General features: G+C 35.5%; 1 protein-coding gene across 1 annotated transcript; it reads right to left on the bottom strand.

The window, feature by feature from the left end:
• Nucleotides 1-5929: 5929 nt before the first annotated feature.
• Nucleotides 5930-22589, bottom strand: LOC117331492 (beta-hexosaminidase-like). Its single transcript, XM_033890227.1, has 8 exons — nt 22549-22589; nt 19641-20336; nt 18892-19343; nt 17482-18216; nt 16916-17153; nt 12698-12950; nt 11671-11811; nt 5930-10635 (listed from the first exon to the last, which is right to left on the bottom strand). Exons 2-8 carry the CDS (start codon nt 20317-20319, stop codon nt 10566-10568), a joined length of 2568 nt encoding a protein of 855 aa, XP_033746118.1. The 5' UTR covers nt 20320-20336; nt 22549-22589; the 3' UTR covers nt 5930-10565.
• Nucleotides 22590-22624: the final 35 nt, after the last annotated feature.

A 22624-nucleotide genomic window follows, 5' to 3' on the forward strand; every position in this document is an offset into this window, starting at 1 on the left:
AAAGCCGACACGAACATATTTTGTATCGTAGCCAATAAAGAACGTGTGTACATCTCAACATCGTACTGTTTTTCTTAGTGACTTGGTATCCCGAAACAGTAATTTATCAAGTTCATCTTTCGGCTTCCATTTTGAACTGCCATTCCACAAATGAACTTCACGAATTTTCACAGTTTTGACGACTATAAATGTTGCTGTATCACTTTAATAGTGTTACAATGCAAATAAGGGAATGAGTCGGACAATGCCCTGATTCCCTTACTCGGCCTCGCATCCTTTAGCATACCCGAGGATTGAGCAGTTTTTGTACATAGGAATTGGGAATTGCCTACTTCAGAAGTGGAATTCAAAACTAGTGTCGCATATTTCTGTCAACATTACCGCCATAGGTACCGCCTCTGTACATCAATCATTTAGGCTGCTCTGCAGGTACAATGTATAGCGCAAATGATCGTAAGAGGCGACTTAATTTATCTTCTTTCTAAACAACCGTTTTCTTATTGTCTCCCTTGACACTGTCTCACTTTCGACCTTTGGTTGAGCGTTCGCCAAGCGAAAGGCGAGCAAGTCGCTCCACTCCCGTTCTGGGTGTCTTCGGCAGTATGCTTCAGTGAGGCAGCACTATAAAGTGCTCTGCGCTATTACAAAGGGACAAAAACACACAAACAGCAACTTTTCCAAAATTACTCATATACACTGCATACATGTATCTCGCACACAGGGGTTGATAGGTTTACAATACAAAACCGACCAATCATTCATTGGGCAGGAGTAACACGAGATACAGGTCCCAACTTCAATTAAGTGAAATCCATGTTTTGATATTTCTACCCAGTAGAGGTAAAGATGAATGTGACACAGGTTCGATTTTATAACTCATGCGTGTAGGTATTAAATACATTCTTGTCTCAGTACAACTGTTCATGAAGAGTAGCAAACAATTTTGGTGGACATAATGAGTCTGAATTTCATATAAGACCATACCTATCAAGACGTCTTTCTGCATTGAATGAAGCACACACTATACATGTAGGCGTGATCACAAATTATAGATGGACCATAAATCGTAGTTTAAAAACGTTCTCACTGCTCAGTAAAAAGCAGCCGTCATAGATCGGACATGCTCCTATCTGCTTATCGCCATACATTCCGAGTACTGGCACCAGTACAAGAGCATATCGAGGGTAAAATGTGTACATACATTGTACAGCGGTACAGGCTCATTGTACAGTGCTACAGTCACATTCCACCGCGATACCTACATGTTCTTATGGTACAGTGTCACATATACGTTGTACAGTGTTACATACACATTGTACAGCGGTCTACTAATTGTACAGTGTCACATATACATTGTACAGTGTTACATACACATTGTACAGCGGTCTACTAATTGTACAGTGTTACATATACATTGTACAGTGTAACATATACATTGTACAGTGTTACATATACATTGTACAGTGTTACATAAACATTGTACAGCGATACATGTACATTGTACAGTGTCACATACACATTGTACAGTGTTACATACACATTGTACAGTGTTACATAAACATTGTACAGCGATACATGTACATTGTACAGTGTAACATATACATTGTACAGTGTTACATAAACATTGTACAGCGATACATATACATTGTACAGTGTCACATACACATTGTACAGTGTAACATATACGTTGTACAGTGTTACATATACGTTGTACAGTGTTACATATACGTTGTACAGTGTTACATATACGTTGTACAGTGTTACATATACGTTGTACAGTGTTACATATACATTGTACAGTGTCACATACACATTGTACAGTGTAACATATACGTTGTACAGTGTAACATATACGTTGTACAGTGTTACATATACGTTGTACAGTGTTACATATACGTTATACAGTGTTACATACGTTATACAGTGTTACATATACGTTGTACAGTGTTACATATACATTGTACAGTGTTACATATACGTTGTACAGTGTTACATATACATTATACAGTGTTACATATACGTTGTACAGTGCCACATATACGTTGTACAGTGTCACATACACGTTGTACAGTGTCACATATACGTTGTACAGTGTTACACATACGTTGTACAGTGTTACATATACGTTGTACAGTGTTACATACACGTTGTACAGTGTTACATACACGTTGTACAGTACAGTGTTACATACACGTTGTACAGTGTCACATACACATTGTACAGTGTTACATAGACATTGTACAGTGTTACATACACATTGTACAGTGTTACATACACATGGTACAGTGTTACATATACATTGTACATTGTTACATATACATTGTACATTGTTACATATACATTGTATAGTGTTACATATACATTGTACAGTGTTACATATACATTGTACAGTGTTACATATACATTGTACAGTGTTACATACACATTGTACAGTGTTACATACACATTGTATAGTGTTACATATACATTGTACAGCGATACATATACATTGTACAGTGTCACATATACATTGTACAGTGTTACATATACATTGTACAGTGTTACATACACATTGTACAGTGTTACATACACATTGTACAGCGATACATATACATTGTACAGTGTCACATACACATTGTACAGTGTCACATATACATTGTACAGTGTTACATATACATTGTACAGTGTTACATATACATTGTACAGTGTTACATATACATTGTACAGTGTTACATACACATTGTACAGTGTTACATACACATTGTATAGTGTTACATACACATTGTACAGCGATACATATACATTGTACAGTGTCACATACACATTGTACAGTGTCACATATACATTGTACAGTGTTACATACACATTGTACAGTGTCACATATACATTGTACAGTGTAACATATACATTGTACAGCGATACATACACATTGTACAGCGATACATATACATTGTACAGTGTTACATATACATTGTACAGTGTCACATACAAATTGTACAGTGTTACATATACATTGTAGTGTTACATACACATTGTACAGTGTTACATATACATTGTACAGTGTTACATATACATTGTACAGTGCAGTGGCGTAGGAAGCGGGGGGGGGGGGGGGGGCAGGGGGGGGGGGGCAATTGCCCCCCCACTTTTATCTTTTTGCCCCCCCCCCACTTTTAGACATCCAAAATCTAAAAAAAGGGGACAAAACGCGAATTTATATATTCATTTCTATAAATATCTGTATATTTCCGAACCGATAATGTTTTCTTGAAGGCAACGATAAAAACTTTATCTTGTACATCCGGAACATTCCGACTTTTATACTAGTATATCAATCCTCAGACCTGTGTGTCGGTCGTCTGCAATAGCCTGGTAAGTCAATATTTATATCTTAATACGCAATTTTGCTTAACTTCATCACATAGATTCAATAAGTTGATGATAATTTGTGAAGTTAATTGAGTTCCTAATGAGAAAAAGACAGAAACACAACATGAAGAAGAATGCGCGGTTTTAACGTGAATAGAGTGATATTAATTACCGACAGGTACGAGGAAATACAAAAAAAAATCTACAGGGGGGCTTCGCCACCCTGGGACCCGCTGGGCGGCCCCCAGACCTCTCGCAAAAAGGAAAAAAAAATCGGCTCGCGCCTACGGCGCTCGCTTGATCACTTAATTACTGGACCTCCCTTTCGAAAACTCCTGGATCCGCGCCTGATCCCTAATTATTGGAAATGTGCTATATTCATTTTCCGCGGAGGGCTTAGACCCCCTTGAACCCCATATCAGGGCGCTGCCCTGGACCCGCTGGGCGGCCCCTCGGACCCCGCAAAAAAAAAATCACCTCGCGCCTACGGCGCTCGCATTATTACTAAATTACTGGACCCCCCCCCCCCCCCCCCCCCCCCCCGCCGCCCTTTCGACAATCCTGGCCGGGCCTGGTGATTCATGTTTTGCTATATTTAATATATATATTCTGATTTGCGTAAATAACTTATTTTGTACTACATAAATTATCAAAATTATCATGGGATGTTGAAATGATAATTATTGGCTAATATTGCGGAGATGGCATACGATTTGTTTAGTGCGTAAAATTTAAGGTTAAAAAAAATTTTGCCCCCCCCCACTTTTTGACGACTTCCTACGCCACTGCAGTGTTACATATACATTGTACAGTGTTACATATACATTGTACAGTGTCACATACACATTGTACAGTGTTACATATACATTGCACAGTGTTACATACACATTGTACAGTGTCACATACACATTGTACAGTGTCACATACACATTGTACAGTGTTACATATACATTGTACAGTGTTACATATACATTGTACAGTGTCACATACACATTGTACAGTGTTACATACACATTGTACAGTACATGTTAAATATACATTGTACAGTGTTACATATACATTGTACAGTGTTACATACACATTGTACAGTGTTACATACACATTGTACAGTGTTACATATACGTTGTACAGTGTTACATATACATTATACAGTGTTACATATACGTTGTACAGTGCCACATATACGTTGTACAGTGTCACATACACGTTGTACAGTGTCACATATACGTTGTACAGTGTTACACATACGTTGTACAGTGTTACATATACGTTGTACAGTGTTACATACACGTTGTACAGTGTTACATACACGTTGTACAGTACAGTGTTACATACACGTTGTACAGTGTCACATACACATTGTACAGTGTTACATAGACATTGTACAGTGTTACATACACATTGTACAGTGTTACATACACATGGTACAGTGTTACATATACATTGTACATTGTTACATATACATTGTACATTGTTACATATACATTGTATAGTGTTACATATACATTGTACAGTGTTACATATACATTGTACAGTGTTACATATACATTGTACAGTGTTACATACACATTGTACAGTGTTACATATACATTGTACAGTGTTACATACACATTGTGCAGTGTTACATATACATTGTACAGTGTTACATATACATTGTACAGTGTCACATACAAATTGTACAGTGTTACATATACATTGTAGTGTTACATACACATTGTACAGTGTTACATATACATTGTACAGTGTTACATATACATTGTACAGTGTTACATATACATTGTACAGTGTTACATATACATTGTACAGTGTCACATACACATTGTACAGTGTTACATATACATTGCACAGTGTTACATACACATTGTACAGTGTCACATACACATTGTACAGTGTCACATACACATTGTACAGTGTTACATATACATTGTACAGTGTTACATATACATTGTACAGTGTCACATACACATTGTACAGTGTCACATACACATTGTACAGTGTTACATACACATTGTACAGTACGTGTTAAATATACATTGTACAGTGTTACATACACATTGTACAGTGTTACATACACATTGTACAGTGTTACATACACATTGTACAGCGATACATATACATTGTACAGCGATACATATACATTGTACAGTGTCACATACACATTGTACAGCGATACATACACATTGTACAGCGATACATATACATTGTACAGCGATACATATACATTGTACAGTGCCACACACATTGTACAGCGATACACACACATTTTACAGTGATATACATACATTGTACAGCAGAACAAATACATTGTACAGCGACATGCACACACATTGTACATCGGTACTTATACATTATACAGTGGTACACATACATTGTACAGCGGTACATATACATATACATATACATTGTACATCGGTACTTATACATTGTACAGAGGTACTTATATACTGTACAGCGGTACATATAAATTGTTCAGCGGAATATACACATTGTACTGTGGTACACTGTGGTACATATCAATACATTGTACATTATGGAACAACTTCAAAGGTAATGAAGGGAAAAAGAAACACCAATATACATGTATGCTCATTACTTTATTACATATGTATCATAAACAGCTTTCATAGTTAATAATTATAAGTTAACTACATGTATACACATACACAACGGCTCCATTTAACAGTAATTTTACTACATGCCCAATGGGCCAGCATTGCTCACCACTTTGTATTTCATGCTGTTCACAAGCATACTTTATATTTGTATTTGTGAACAACAATGAGGATCAAGGCGAGTCTAGATTGTAGCCTTTAACAAATCATCACTATTTTCACAACAAACTTGTTTGTATTGTATGGAGAAACGTACAGGCCATAATTTTGTCAGTATAGTCACTTGAAAGTTTCCAAAAACTTTATCTCTGATCTTGAATGTGGGGTTAAGAGCATTTTCTTTGATGCAAATGGTTTTTCTCCCAAGCAACTCTCGAACCAAATATTGTGTTTTGAGTATAGCAGTTACTTGGAAGTCATGTGTTGACAAGGCTGACCCTTATGTCCTTGGATATGAATCAAGGTATTTTTACATATGTCATATGGCATCATCCGTGGACTAATGCTAACCCTAACCCCGATGTTATCCATCCCATACATAAGCTAACTTGCTCTTAGGGCAGACAAGATACATTTTAATACTGGGTTCAAAAACAAAACAGAATCATCTTTTGTTTCCATTCGGCCTACAGCCAATTGTACAGGCTCGATTGTGACTAGTACTCTTGACCTGTTATCTAGACAACCAATGATATGGCTCTATTTTGTGATCCATGTCCTCTTGCCTAGATAGCCAATGATAGGGCTCCATTATGTGACCCTTGACCTGTTGTCTAGATATCCAATAGTTGTTTTCTCATTAATAATTTGCCCCTTGATCTTTTGTCTAGGCAGCCAATAACATTTCTTCATGAACAGATGCCTCTTGATCTATAACCTAGTTAGTGTAGATGCTTGTTTAATGACATTTTATTTGTTATTTAGTGAGAATACTTGATGACATTCTTTTTGTTATTTAGTGAGAATACTTGATGCCATTCTCATTGTTATCTAGTGAGAATACTTGATAACAGTGGCCTTTTGAGTAGTTTGCACATTTCTGATTATAAAATCAATGTGGGCTGGTGACCTTTGAAAAATAATTTCAGAAAAAAAGTTCTGGTTGTGCGATAAGTACATTGTATATAGTTATAGTGACATAAAGGACTTTGATTTGACCCATATTCCATGTACAATATATAACAAATCACTAGCAATATGGTAAAGTTTAGTGAATATAACAAATTCATACAAAGTGTTTGAACTTGACTATCTATACATATATATATATATGAGGTCAAAATAAAAGCTCTTATTGTAGGATTACTACCATGGTAATCATATCGGTGGGGGTAACCACATATACATAATATACCTATTATTTACATTATACACAATATGCCTTGACCTTAAAAGCTAATTGCTTACTATACTATTATAGGATAATAATTGGGAGCCTAGAATCAGAGACGTATATACCATACAAGTCTCTGCTAGAATATATGTACCATCTTATGTTCATTTATACAAATGTATAATTATGCTCTTAAAACATACTACATTGTAGCTGTGAGTAAATTCTTCATATAAATAGAATTGTTTGTATTGGGCAGGCAGTCAGAACATGTACTGTTAGGGACTTTATAACTGGATATCATGGATAAAACAGTAATTCTGGCATAAAAACAAAATGTAGATATTATGTGTGTTCTCGTATACCTATACATTGTAACAGTTTATAAATTTGATTGTTTATAAAATGAACTAAATTAATGTACATACATTTTTTTTGTATGTTGAATTGAATTGATTACCTGGTAAACAAAATTTTCACTCTGACACATGTATTACTGAAATCCTATTTTAAATTTGTATCGTTACCATTTTAACAGACTTCCATCAGGGCCTTAAATAGATAGCTCAGTCAGATCAATACATTCTCAGATAAATACCAAAGCAAAGTTTTCCCTGTCCGTGGGGGTTTGTGTTGTAAGTTTTTAGGAGATTAAGATCTCAGACTGTCCTGTAAAGCCATGGAATTCAATCACTCTCCACAAAACTGAGCTGCAACAGCTTCTTAATACAATATGGATTCCATTTTACATGTCTATTCAATTAAATATGACATGAACATTCAATTTTCAACATATTTTCAAAGTTTGAGATTAACCTAACATCAGAAAACATCATATACAGGTCTGTAAAACCTGAGAGAAAGCACTAGTGTAGAGCTCATTGTGTACAACACATACCGCAAACATGATACAGTATAGTAGGATGTTTTTGTAGGAACTGATCTGGAGATTTTTTAAATCATAAAAATTCAATTTACTTGAAAATGTATTTAATGTTTACATACACTGTGAAAAATATATTTGTATATGAGAAATTGTCATAATTGTTTGATTGTTGAAAACTGATTACAAGATCAATCACCTAAAATTTCCCTAAATTGTTCAAGATTCCAGAGCCAAGGAAAGAACAATTTTCATTTTCAAAACCCTCTACACTCAGTTATAAGACTATTTTCTGCACTGTACTTGTGGATTGATAATGTCACTTACCAGGTATTCATATAGTACTTTCCAAATGTATTTCAACTTAAAATAAGTTATGATACATATTATATTGCATTATAATTAAATTAGCAGGAAATTAATTGATAACTAAAATACATTTATGTACACGACAACTGTCTACATTGTAGATACATTTCATATATTAATTTAAAAAAAACTAAAAAAAACTACTTTAGAATAAGTGTGGTATTTAAATGTCAATGTAACTAAAATTCCAAAAATTCAAAACTGTGAAACCTTTATCTACAGAATCGTCTACATATACAAAAGTATAATTTGTATCAATGTGATACATTACACACAATATATATCAATGCATCTTTTCTGTTATTGCACCAAGAATGCTCACAAAGTAATATAGTCATCGAACAACATCAGTTCAAAATCCATCAAAAAAGAAATTCAGAATTAAACCAAACTCGATCGTCATGGAAACAGTAACTCATTTAAATTTTTTGTTAAGGCAGATTATGTTACTGAATATGAAATCAACTGAAACAATCCCTCAAATCACTGGTTTGGATGGTACATAACTAGAAAAATGGAGTCTAGATTAACAAAAGTTCCAATGAACAAAAAAAACATTGCCTTAACAAATTCCATGACTCTTTCATAACTTGTTTTTTGCTAAGAATACAATATGATTGGCTGATATATCTTACTAGTACACTGTTTACGACATGCATGGCCAAATCCCATTAATGTCTATAAGATAATAGTGGTTCTAGCTTGGACTAGCATGATAAAGGACATACTGCTCAGAACAATCACACAGCAATGTAGACACACAATTTACCTAGGATATATTTCTATAGAAGGGGATCAGCAGAGAGTTTGATAGTAATAGATTAAAAGTTAGCACAATCTTAAACAAATAATTGTGTCACAAGCACAATGTTGTACAAGGAGTAACACAGGATTTTACCATGATCATGTTCAGCACAATGTCATACACAGGATTTTACCATGATCATGTTCAGCACAATGTCATACACAGGATTTTACCATGATATGTTTAGTACAATGTCATACACAGGATTTTACCATGATATGTTTAGTACAATGTTATACACACAATTTTACCATGATATGTTTAGTACAATGTTATACACACAATTTTACCATGATATGTTTAGTACAATGTCATACACAGGATTTTACCATGATATGTTTAGTACAATGTTATACACACAATTTTACCATGATATGTTTAGTACAATGTCATACACAGGATTTTACCATGATATGTTTAGTACAATGTTATACACACAATTTTACCATGATATGTTTAGTACAATGTCATACACAGGATTTTACCATGATATGTTTAGTACAATGTTATACACACAATTTTACCATGATATGTTTAGTACAATGTTATACACACGATTTTACCATGATATGTTTAGTACAATGTCATACACAGGATTTTACCATGATATGTTTAGTACAATGTTATACACACAATTTTACCATGATATGTTTAGTACAATGTCATACACAGGATTTTACCATGATATGTTTAGTACAATAATGTCATACACACGATTTTACCATGATATGTTTAGTACAATGTTATACACACGATTTTACCATGATCATGTTCAGCACAATGTTATACACAGGATTTTACCATGATCATGTTCAGCACAATGTTATACACAGGATTTCACCATGATATGTTTAGTACAATGTCATACACAGGATTTTACCATGATATGTTTAGTACAATGTCATACACAGGATTTTACCATGATATGTTTAGTACAATGTTATACACACGATTTTACCATGATATGTTTAGTACAATGTCATACACACAATTTTACCATGATATGTTTAGTACAATGTCATACACAGGATTTTACCATGATATGTTTAGTACAATAATGTCATACACACAATTTTACCATGATATGTTTAGTACTGTAACAATAATGTCATACACACAATTTTACCATGGTCATATTCAGCACAATGTCATACACAGAATTTAAGGCCAGTAAAATATAGAGAATTATGTCTGAATGATACATCCTTTATCACATCACTTTGAAAGGCTGGCACCAGGAACAGTTAGCGTCATCCTTCGACTGGACCTTAACTTGTCTGCAGATCTGTAAAAAAGAATTATTCACATTATTTACTAAGCTTGTACTGACTATTGTTTATTACCTCAATTTGTCTTCCCTATAAAAGTAAAAACAATATATCCATTTTCCATACACTCCCTATAAAACAATATATCCATTTTCCATACTCTCCCTATAAAACAATACATCCATTTTCCATATACTCCCTATAAAACAATATATCCATTTTCCATATACTCCCTATAAAAACAATATATCCATTTTCCATATACTCCCTATAAAACAATATATCCATTTTCCATACAATCCCTATAAAACAATATATCCATTTTCCATACACTCCCTATAAAAACAATATATCCATTTTCTATACACTCCCTATAAAACAATATATCCATTTTCCATACACTCCTAAACAATATATCCATTTTCCATACACTCCCTATAAAACAATATATCCATTTTCCATACACTCCCTATAAAACAATATATCCATATTCCATACACTCCTATAAAACAATATATCTATTTTCCATACATTCTCTATAAAACAATATATCCATTTTCCATACACTCCCTATAAAACAATATATCCATTTTCTATATACTCCCTATAAAACAATATATCCATTTTCTATACACTCCCTATAAAACAATATATCCATTTTCCATACATTCTCTATAAAACAATATATCCATTTTCCATACATTCTCTATAAAACAATATATCCATTTTCCATACATTCTCTATAAAACAATATATCCATTTTCCATACATTCTCTATAAAACAATATATCCATTTTCCATACGACTAATACATTTTACTTTATTACGGCATTGATGCTATACATGATGCCTCATTTATCATATGCATTATGACCTTCTGAAGCCTTTATGGGAGGATGATCTAGACTATTTATAAAGTGTGAGGTACATGTATTTGATTCACAACAAGTCTATCTAAGTTTAAAAGCTTTAGTGAGCGAGGAAATTCCTGTATGGATTCAGAACATATAGACAGAAAAGGTTTCCTGCCGAGATGAAGTTAGTTTACTCACTTGCATACAATGATTATTTTGTCTCCTGGTTTGACCTGGACGCTCTCTTCCACGTCTAGCCAGGTAGTGCCGTTGTCTGTGCTGTAACACAGCGGTAATCCAGGGTAGGCTGATATCACATGTAATTTGTCACCTTCAACTCTGAAATAAAAACCATCGTTGAATTTAAGTATCAACTGTCCAATACGACATGTTCTCATTCACATATTAAGTATAAGATGTGCAAAGGAAAACATATAGATATGTCCTTGCAGTAAGTATGATGATCTGCCTGAGTTGACTGTTGATTATTTTGATGGCCAGACATTCAGCCATGAAACAAGTCTTTAAGTACAAATGATGCCAAGGGAGATAACTCCAACAATCTGTTAGTAGTTTTTCAATCTAATTAAAATCTAGATGGTCATTCTCACTACGTTACATGAACATCTAACAACATCCCATAAGGGGTCACGTTCTGATGACCTCTGAGATGTGTGTATTTCACTTTCAGGGCGAATTGGCATTTTGTCGTTGTCATCGAAGTAAAACATTTCGTCACAGCATACATCTGAAGCAAACCATTTCGGCACAGTATATAGCTATATGCTTAATGGGACGAAATGACTTGAAACAAATTGACAGATTATACAAGCTATGCACTCTAGTCATGCTAATTCGGACATATACAATTCACTTCCAAGATTCTGGAAGTAGTCATTTGATTGGCTATATATAATCCAAAAGGTCACCCTGACGTGACCCCTGATGGGATGTTGTTAGATGTTCATGTAATGTAGTGATAATGACCATCTAGATTTTAATTAGATTGGTAGTTTTTAGAATAAATGCAAGTCACCTTGTTTGGGGTTGAATATCCTCACAACAGAGAAGTGCAAAATTTCACATGATGTATAGGTGTCATCAAGGAGATATCAAAACAAGAAAATAACAAAATACAGAAAGGAAAAGGTTTAAATCATAGTTAAGTCCTAAGGTCTACATGCCTTGGGATACAGCTGGGATTACAAATGTTCTCCACTATTACCTTGCACCAGGGGGAGGGATGTGGTAGGCCACGCCCATTTTATCCAGCCTACGCAGCTCTTTGTACCCCAGAGAGTTCGAAAACATTGTCCAGTCTGCAGTTTGGTCTTTTTTAAGTTTATTCACATCACCGATTTCTTCCCATGGTGCTTTGTGCCAAGCTCGTTCAGCCAGCGCCTGAAGACGTGGATGGATCATCGAGTCGAGGACGTCGGAGGTACGTACAAGCTCACTCCATAGCTGTCCTTGCATACCTAATGGTGGGGATATAAATGATTATAATAATATGACCGATATTGATCGAAAACAGTATTTTGCAAAAAACGAGAAATTTGCATGCAACTACAATGGTTTGTCAGAGGCATTGTTATCATTATTTTGTCCCAATAGCAAAACAGCAGGATAAACAAAACTGCAAAATTATCTTTTTAGAGAGGACACAAGATCACATCCTTATAAGGTATTGCAAGAAATTACTGATACGTATATACTCCAATAATATTAGAGGTTTACACGACAGGAAACTTTTGACATGCAATCGCAATATCCACCAATGTAATCAGGTGGAATAAGACCTCATATACGTATAGAAGTACAGGTATATACGTGCATTGATTTAGGCATTCACAAATTTTCATACTTGGTTTAATATTCTCACAACTCTCTCAACAGCACAAATGGCAGGAGCCACTGTAATATATGGCCAGCAAGTTACTCTCGACTGATTATTACCTACAGGTATGGTAAAAGGTCTACATCAGTATAAAGTTACTCACGACTGATTATTACCTATTCTATATATAATGAATTGGAGACAGGGATAATGTACAGGTATGGTAAAAGGTCTACATCTGTATAATGAACAGCCAAAGTTATGACAGCTAACAGGATTACAAAGAAATATACAATCAACAGAATGGCTTGAAATGACATAGCACGGATATCTTCATCCTAACAAGAGGCCCATGGGCCTTAACGGTCACCTGATTTTTGAAATATTTCAGTAAATTTGATTGACACTGTTTGGCCTGACCCATCAGTCAAAGGATCAGTAAGGGCCAACATGTACATACCATTAAGCAGTCATCCCATGCTGATAATGTTAAAAAATTTAGAATGAATTTCAAAACAAATAAAACAAATGATAGCCAAAAATGTGATTTCCCTACAACTATAGTAAAGTTTATCCCCTCCCATGGGGCAAACATGAGACCCCAGGGCTAGCAAATTCACAATTATGGTAAAGCACCTTAAGACCCTTCCATCTGTGAAGAGTATTTAATTCTACCTTATTTGGGTTGTAAGAAGAAGATTTTTAAAATTTCAGTTAATTTGACCCTTTTTGCCCCCCCCCCCCCCCCCCCCCCCCCCCCCCCAATCAGCCCCTGGGGGTCAGTCAGGGCAAACTTGTACATACCATCAAACTGTCATCCCAAGCTGATAATTTTAACAAAGTTAGAATGAATTCCAATAAAAATTAAACAAATAATAGCTATAGTCAAACATTTGATTTCCCTATATAAACTATAGTTAAGTTTACCCCCTCCCCAGGGGCAAACGTGAGACCCCAGGGTCATGAAATTCACAATTTTGGCAAAGCACCTTAAGACCCTTTCCATCTATGAAGATCGAGTATTTGATTCTACCATATCTGAGAGTCAATTTGACCCTTTTTGGCCCCACCCACCAGCCCCTGGGGGTCAACCAGGGCCAACATGTACATACCATCAAACTGTCATCCCAAGCTGATAATTTGAACCAAGTTAGAATGAATTCCAATTGAAATCCAACAAATAATAGACAAAAATGTGATTTCCCTATATAAACTATAGTAAAGTTTACCTCCTCCCCAGGGGAAAACGTGAGACCTCAGGGTCATGAAATTCACACTTTTGGTAAAGCACATTAAGAACCTTCCATCTATGAATTTTATTTGATTCTACCATATCTGAGAGTAGCTAGAGAAGAAGATTTTTGAAATTTCATTCAATTTGACCCTTTTTGGCCCCACCCACCGGCCCCTGGGGGTCAACCAGGGCCAACATGTACATACCATCAAACTGTCATCCTATGCTGATAATTTGAACCAAGTTAGATTGAATTCCAACACAAATCCAACAAATAATAGTCAAAAATGTGATTTCCCTATATAAACTATAGTAAAGTTTACCCACTCCCCAGGGGCAAAGATGAGACCCCAGGGTCATGAAATTCATAATTTTGGTAAAGCACCTTAAGACCCTTTCATCTATGAAGAGTGTTTGATTCCACCTTACCTGAGAGTAGAGAAGAAGATTTTTGAAGTTTTAGTCAATTTGACCTTTTTTGGCCCCGCCCCTCAGGTCCCTGGGGGATGGGGACCATATAATTCACAATTTTGGTTGACCTTTAGCCATAGAAGCTCCCTGCCAAATTTCATTGAATTTGGTTCAGTGGTTTTTGAGAAGAAGTTGAAAATGTAAATTGCATACTTGCCAACTTTCCCGATTTAGTCGGGAATTTCCCGATTCCAGACACCCTGCCCCGTCTCCCGATCGTATAGATAAAACATAGTGTATTCTCCCGATTTTGGAGAATATGTCTTGATAACCCCGTATGGAGCCCCTATTCATCTTGTTAGATTCACTTAGGCCTATGACAGGTAACGCTTGCTGGCTGGTGAAAGGCATATGTGTGGGGCATTGGTCAGTTAACTGACCTCAGAGACCTGCTCACAGACCGTAACGAAATTCTGACACTTCACTGGCTGCAAGGGGTGACAATACCCCGATAAATAAACAATTAATTAAAACCAATTAAGCTGAGGACGCGTGGTGAAGGTTTTGTAGCAGGTCAGTCATGGTTGATTAAACGCTTGTAAATGGCTTCGTATACTGCCTTTGATGTCAAGCGCATAAACGACCTCTACTTGACAGTATATCTCGGACAGAAAAAGTGAAAACAACACTGGCAATGTTATCAACGGAGTATCAAATTTGACAGATTACTTATTGAAATGTTAACTACATTTAAACATTGGCTGATCTTTAGATAATTAGCACAAGGAAATAAATTCACAATAACGACCATATAGGCCGAAGGCCTGGTTGCCGGTAGGTAACGTCGTTTCAATCACTGTAGCATCAGCATACTTCGTGTCAATTAGCAGAGACTTATTTTGGCAGAAACTTTCCCAATTCACATTTTGAAAGACAGAAACATGTCCACAAATACTCACTTTCTTAAACTAAATACTGTCATGTTAAAACTTTGAATTTAAGTATCAGTCCCCACCTACAAAGTACTGAGTTGTAAGCCTATATAGTGATTACAACGGCTGGTACAGCCCTTTTTATTTTATTTTTTGTATTATTGTCTTTGTTGTAATCCAAAGGAAACATTTGAAATTTCATTCAGATATTATATTGTACTCTAGATATTTATCGTGACAGTTTAGGTATTTTCTTTTGAAGTTTACTGCTGGAGAGAAAGCTTGATAGAAAGCGATATCATTGTGATAATTTGCATTTAATTGACTGACATCTATCTTACAACATAATTTTCATAACATATCTAAGTAAATACTTTTATTTAGAGTGAACAGTGAGTTAAATCATTTCCAGAAATAATTAAAAATGATGTAATTTTGCAGTTTTTTTTTTTTTCTTGTAACTTGTTGCTTAAAGAATTATCTTTCCAAACTTGAATAAAAAAGATCATTGGCCAAGCTTGAAATAAGTTTTTTCCCACCTTTTTTTCAGTGAGGGAAGGAAGCTTAAGTGTTCATGCAAGGAATTTATTTTCCAATAGCAAATTATCTCCCCTTAGTTTTTGTTTGCTAAATGTGTCGCGCGTGAAATGTGTTTTCCGGTCAAAAAAATGTCGCCCACGCACTTTCTCCCCCATGAGAATTTTAAAAAGTTGGCAAGTATGAAATTGTTACGGACGGACGACGCACACCGCACGAAGGACGACAGACGACGACGGACAAAAGGCGATTAGAATAGGTCACTTGAGACTTTGTCTCAGGTGACCTAAAAATGTTGATGTCCCATTTTCAACCATTGGCTCATATATTCCAAGTTATCTAGTAGTTCGGTCAGCTTTATGTTAGTTCAAGTTATGAAAGGAGACAAACATTTATGTGAAATAAGTGGAAAAGTGTGAACATCTAAAATATGAATCAGCAATATATTAGATACTTTTAATTAACAGGATATCTAGTGCAATTACACCTTACCTATCACATTTTGCTTTTCAGTCAGTATGTCATTGTCTTCGTTACATTTTTCAATGTCCTCCCTGGAGAGCGCCTTACCAGTCAGTTTCACATCAGCATTGGCAAAGATGTTGTCTGGCATGAAGTTGAATGTTTTCCTTGTATCTATGTATCTGGTTGCCCAATACAATCCTACCTCCTCTGGGTCTGGCTCATATGGGTGGTCGAAGTATAAGTGGGTTGCCTGAGACATCACCACCTATAAAATAAAACACTATCTACATACTAGGATTTTTGTTTCTCTGTATTTATAAATCAATATAAATTTGAAGGCTTTATCAATTATTTTGATAAAAATAATTCAAGTGTAATCATGCAAATAAATACTTTAATGATTATGATGGAAATATTCTATAAACATAACAATTAAGATAAAAAGAAAATGTATAAAATGAAAAACAGCATACACTGAAATAGTGAACATACTTTCTGCTAAATGATAACAAGATCGATTGTCCTCTTTCTTTTTTTGAGGTGACATTATTCCAGACTAAACGATGATATAAACAAAGTTTCTTTAACAATACCTTGTAACCAGCATTGGCCAGCTTGTAGGCAAATCCAGCAAGACCAGATTCCCATACATTTTGCCATGCATAAGCCAGTACTTCCTCGTTAGGAAACTTAGTCCTTTCTACAGGTGTAATCCCACTGTGGATGAGACCATCCTGCCAAGCACCAAGTGACAAATCATGCTTAGCCACCACCTCTGCAAGCCTTTTAACAAAGTGTTCCATGAGCTTATCAAAGGACTCCACGTCTCCATTCTCAATAAGTTTTTCACAGGCAGCAGACTTTTTCCAGGCTTTATATGGTACCTCATCTCCCCCAAAGTGAAATGTCTTCAAGGGCATGATTTCAGCGTGCATATCCTTTACCTCTTTCACAATTTTGTCTACAAATTTATAGGTAGAATCTAAACCCGGATTCATGGAATTTTCTGAATACATTTGAACTGACGTAGTAACACTCTCACTGTCATGGAAGTCTGTTAGGAGATATTCCCTTGCTGACTCAACATCATTGACCTCTTGGAAACGGCAATACCGTGCCTGCATTGCCTTGATTGCAGCGTGACTGTGACCTGGCATGTCGATCTCTGGAATGACCTCAATGTGACGTCGTTTGGCAAATTGGAGTATTTCCTTGTAATCTTCTACAGAATAATAACCGGAACCTGAGGTGTCAAAGTTAGGGCCCGATCCAAGCATGGGTAAGATACATGTCTTCTCCTCAAGGTCATGACCTCTGCGACTTCCAACCTTAAAAAAATAATATCAATACAAAATCTTCATTTAATTCTTCTTTCTTACACATGTAGTGGAAACTTATCATAAACCACAAGAGGCCAAAATAGCATGTATAGCCTGAGCTACACCATATAAGGTAAATTAACTCTTTGTTGGAAGAATTTAATTAATGTGAATTTAAAAGCTTTTCTTTTCAGTAAATAACTGCTGCATGTATTATATCATAACCCCAGAATTCTTGTATCAATTACAAATCAATAATAGATTTAAACACATTTGATCCTTATGACCTTGAAAGTAAATCAAGGTGATTCATTTAAACAAACCTGGTAGCTCCTCAATGCCAGCATACTACTTGGCAAATATCATGACCCTGGGACTCTTGGTTAATGAAAAGAAATTAATTGAATATTTAACACAGTATACAGTGAACCCCATTACCTTGAAAGTATGTCAAGGTCATTCACTTGAACAAAGTAAACACACGACGGACAATTCATAGATGACATAAATCAATTGAAGATTTAACACAGTACACAGTGAACCCCTTGACCTTGAAAGTATGTCAAGGTCATTCACTTGAACAAAGTAAACACATGACAGACAATTGATAGATGACATACATAATGAACCACAGCATAAGCTCACTTGCCCTTCAGGCAGGTGGGTGAAAGTCAATCAACTCACGGAAGTCAGTTCCTCCAGCCCTGGGATTTCCAGACGCCATCCTTCATCGTCAGTCAGATGGAAATGGAACTTGTTCATCTTGTACATGGCCATGACCTCCAGCAGTTTGAGTACCGACTCCTTTTTATGGAAGTTGCGTGATACATCTAAATGCATTCCTCGATAAGAGTACCTGGGAAAGTCTAGGATGTGAACATGAGGCACCTCACATCCTTCCAGTAAAGAAAGCACAGTCTGAACACCATAAAACACTCCGACTGCAGAACTTCCAATGACTTCTATTACTTCTTCTTCAAGTTTAACAATCAATTCATAAGCATCTAGCTTATCACTTTCCTTGCATTCTTCACTGTTTACTGTGACTGGACCAATTTTTAACACGATCACATGGTTCTGTTCAAGTTTCAGATCCTGGTTGTTTTGAAGATTAAGTTTAATTGAATCTGATTTTTCTGTAAAAAGAAGAGAAACAAAACCCAAAATACAATGGATAAAATGAAAATAAATGATAACAGTTAGCTATAACCAATTAGGTAATCATGGTAATGTTTATATGGCAAAGCCATTAGATACTATTTGGTATAGGATATGCTTACGACACAACCTTCAGAGTGAGAAAAGTAAAATGTATCTTATAAAACTCTCTTTTAAACCATTCCTTAAATACAGTCTATTATCAAAAAAAAACAAAAAAAACCAGACAAACAAAACAAGCAAATCAAAATAAAGTGAAATATATCTCATCATACCCTTAAGAAATTGGGCTTCTTCCATCACCTCCTGATTGGCTACTATGCACCAGGACTGTTTGGAGAGGTCTAATGTCCCATCACTGACCACTGTGAGGCGATAAGGTATAGGTGTCACAAGACTTCCAGCCTTGCCCAAATCATCCACGTGGTTTTTCTCATACCTTACTTCTTGACTAAATGGATCGTATTTGTCCCATTTATGCCTTTTCCAGCTTTCTGGAGTGTCAAATGGTAAAATGTAGTTAAGGTCTTCTCCTTGCGTACTCTGGATTATTCTTGGTATCAGATCTTTGCATGTTATGTACCAGTTTGGCATCAAATCTGATCTAGCAACAGAGTAGTATTCAGCTGTAAAAGTGATCTCTAGACTATCATTTTTCTTTAAAGTTTTGAATGATTTTAATGGCTCCAATGTAAAAAGACATCCATTGATATGACAAAACTTGACACCATACTTTTCCATACATATCTGATCAGCATCTGGAAGTGTCAGGGGTTCCACCATGCGAATGTGACAAAAGTAGATGGCCCACTTTCCATTCCCCTTTAAAGGCACGTCACCTGTATTTGTTAGTATCACTTTGGCTATATATGATTTCCTAGCAGCTACGTTGTCAGTGACTTGGTATTTGATGTCCAAATTGTTTGCTATAGAATCTAACGAAGATTGATCCATCTTGAAGACTTGACATTCTGAAAAAAAAAAAAAAAAAAAAGTTACTTTTGATTGAATTTGAGAATCTACCCAGAGCAGGCACTGAAATAGTCAATGAAAGATTCTGAAGAGCCAAAATAGTTTTTTTACCTAATTGTGTTTTTGTTTACCTTGATAATTAAATTGCAGGGAAAATTTCTTAGCTTTAAACCAACTGTATCTTTGTAAACCCTCTATATATCAAAACATTGGTGTATATATATAATGGCTGTCTTCTGACACCATGCAAGACACTCAAGTGCTTTAATCATGCAGTGCAATTTTATCATTGCATTTTTGTGATATGAATTCTTACGATCAAAGGGAAATTTCATATGTAGTGTAAGATAATATAATGGCTTCATCTAATATAGAACATATAAATTCACAATTAATTTGGGTTGACATTTGGCAATGGAAGATTTCTGCAAAATTTCAAAATTTCATTGTTAAATTGGTACAGGAGTTTCTGAGAAGTCGAAAATGTAAATTGTTTATGAAGGCACGTCGATTATCCATGATGATGGATAGTAGGCAATAAGAATACCGAGAATACAAATGTACTTGAGAATTTTTCTCAGGTGACCTAAGAACTATGGAATTGATTCTTAAATTATATCATCATATTTTTGTAATGTTTTTGTCATAATTCATATGTTATGAAAGCATATAGAGAGAACACAAATTCAATTGGCTTTCATGAGATATAAAATAATCATTAACTGTCAGATCTACATTGAGTATAGGTTCTAGTTGTCCCCCCCTGTGAGTGCTTGTCCTCCTGTCAGGAGGCATGTTGTAAAGCCTTTTAAGGAGAGATTACTCCGCTATATATGATAAGAAAAACCACTATGTGTTGTATTACTTTCATTTTTATGGTACATGTATGACTATATTTTTATTCTTTAATATGAAATCTTATACTTATCATATCATTTTTTTTTTAATATTTGAAATTTTCCTATTTAGGTGAAAAAACAATGCCTTGAATAGAAAATTTGTTTTACTTGTCGGTAAAGTTTCTCAACTAAAATGTGATATGGCCAGTAGATGCACAGACTGAATATATACTGTATGTATCAAGTTGACCAACAAGAATTGTACATGAACTGACAACTTCATAGCTACATTGTATAGCTACTAACTATATATAGCTCAAGTTTCCTCTGGACCTGACATTACACATGGTGTCAGCTGGGCCAGAGAAAACTTGGGCTACGTACCTGCAGACATGGTGTCAGGGCTTAAGGAAAACTCTGGCTACTACTATACAGAGTACTCCAACATACGTGGGCTTTACACATCATATTAATGACATGATCTGGGGATTAGATCATGGGTTAAATAATATTTCATTCTGGGACATAGGAACTTGTCATGCTTGGTTTATTTTATTTTGTTTAACGTCTTATCGACAGCTAGGGTCATTGAAGGACATGCCTGGTTTTGGAGGCGGAGGAAAGCCTGAGTACCCTGAGAAAAATCACCGACCTAAACCACTCAGTCACTATGGCCCCTTCTTGTCATGCCCATGTGCTTGAACAATGTAGCGGATTACATAGAGAAGAACTTGTAATGAGTGCCAGGCCTATGTCAGCTAATAAAAATCAACTGACCTAATTAATGCAGCCTCTGAGCCTGTTGTACATGTTATTGATATACACAATGTAGGCACCATACATCCTGATAATTGATCTCTACTTTTTAATTGTTTAGGAAAACATGTTTTCTGGTTCATGGTCATAAATGTACAAAGCTGTGTTTCTAATTAAGTATATTGGGGTACTATAGTTTCTATTTTCTATAGACATCTTAATACATTGTAGGCCTAGTACCCGTTTCCGGTTTTAATGCAACGGTACTCATTTGATACAATTAGCCAGAAATACCCACACATAGATACGTCATACATACAGTAGTTACTTAGGACTAATGATATAATGCAGTAGTGCAAATTAAGACTTACTTATCTATGTCCCTGTGTCCTACTCCTACATTATCGTACTGACGACTGAAGTAAGCCTGTAATTATATAAGCTGTCACTGGCCGATGTGCCGAGTGCAACCAGTTTTTACACAGTAAGTAATTAAAAACTAATACGGCAATCTTTCCGTAAGAAACACGTACAGTCTTAATGGAAAAACTGAAACGTCAAAGTTGACATCATATGTACCACATATGTCAAGTAAACAACCAAAAATAGTTCATACCGAAAGTGGAAGTGACAGGCCGGTATCCCTTGCCACCATTGAAGATCTGCTTAAAGGGAAGTCACTCGTGTCACGG

This window comes from Pecten maximus, chromosome 7 (assembly GCF_902652985.1).
Source record: "Pecten maximus chromosome 7, xPecMax1.1, whole genome shotgun sequence".
NCBI lineage: Eukaryota > Metazoa > Mollusca > Bivalvia > Pectinida > Pectinidae > Pecten > Pecten maximus.

What these genes read in the sequence shown, in the direction of transcription:
- LOC117331492 (XM_033890227.1), bottom strand. Translation starts at nt 20,319, where the DNA reads ATGGATCAATCTTCGTTAGATTCTATAGCAAACAATTTGGACATCAAA. An exon ending in AGAAGCCCAATTTCTTAAGG is followed by an intron (nt 19,344 to 19,640) that starts GTATGATGAGAT and finishes TTCTTTTTACAG; the next exon opens with AAAAATCAGATTCAATTAAA. An exon ending in TGAAAAGCAAAATGTGATAG is followed by an intron (nt 12,951 to 16,915) that starts GTAAGGTGTAAT and finishes CCCCACCATTAG; the next exon opens with GTATGCAAGGACAGCTATGG.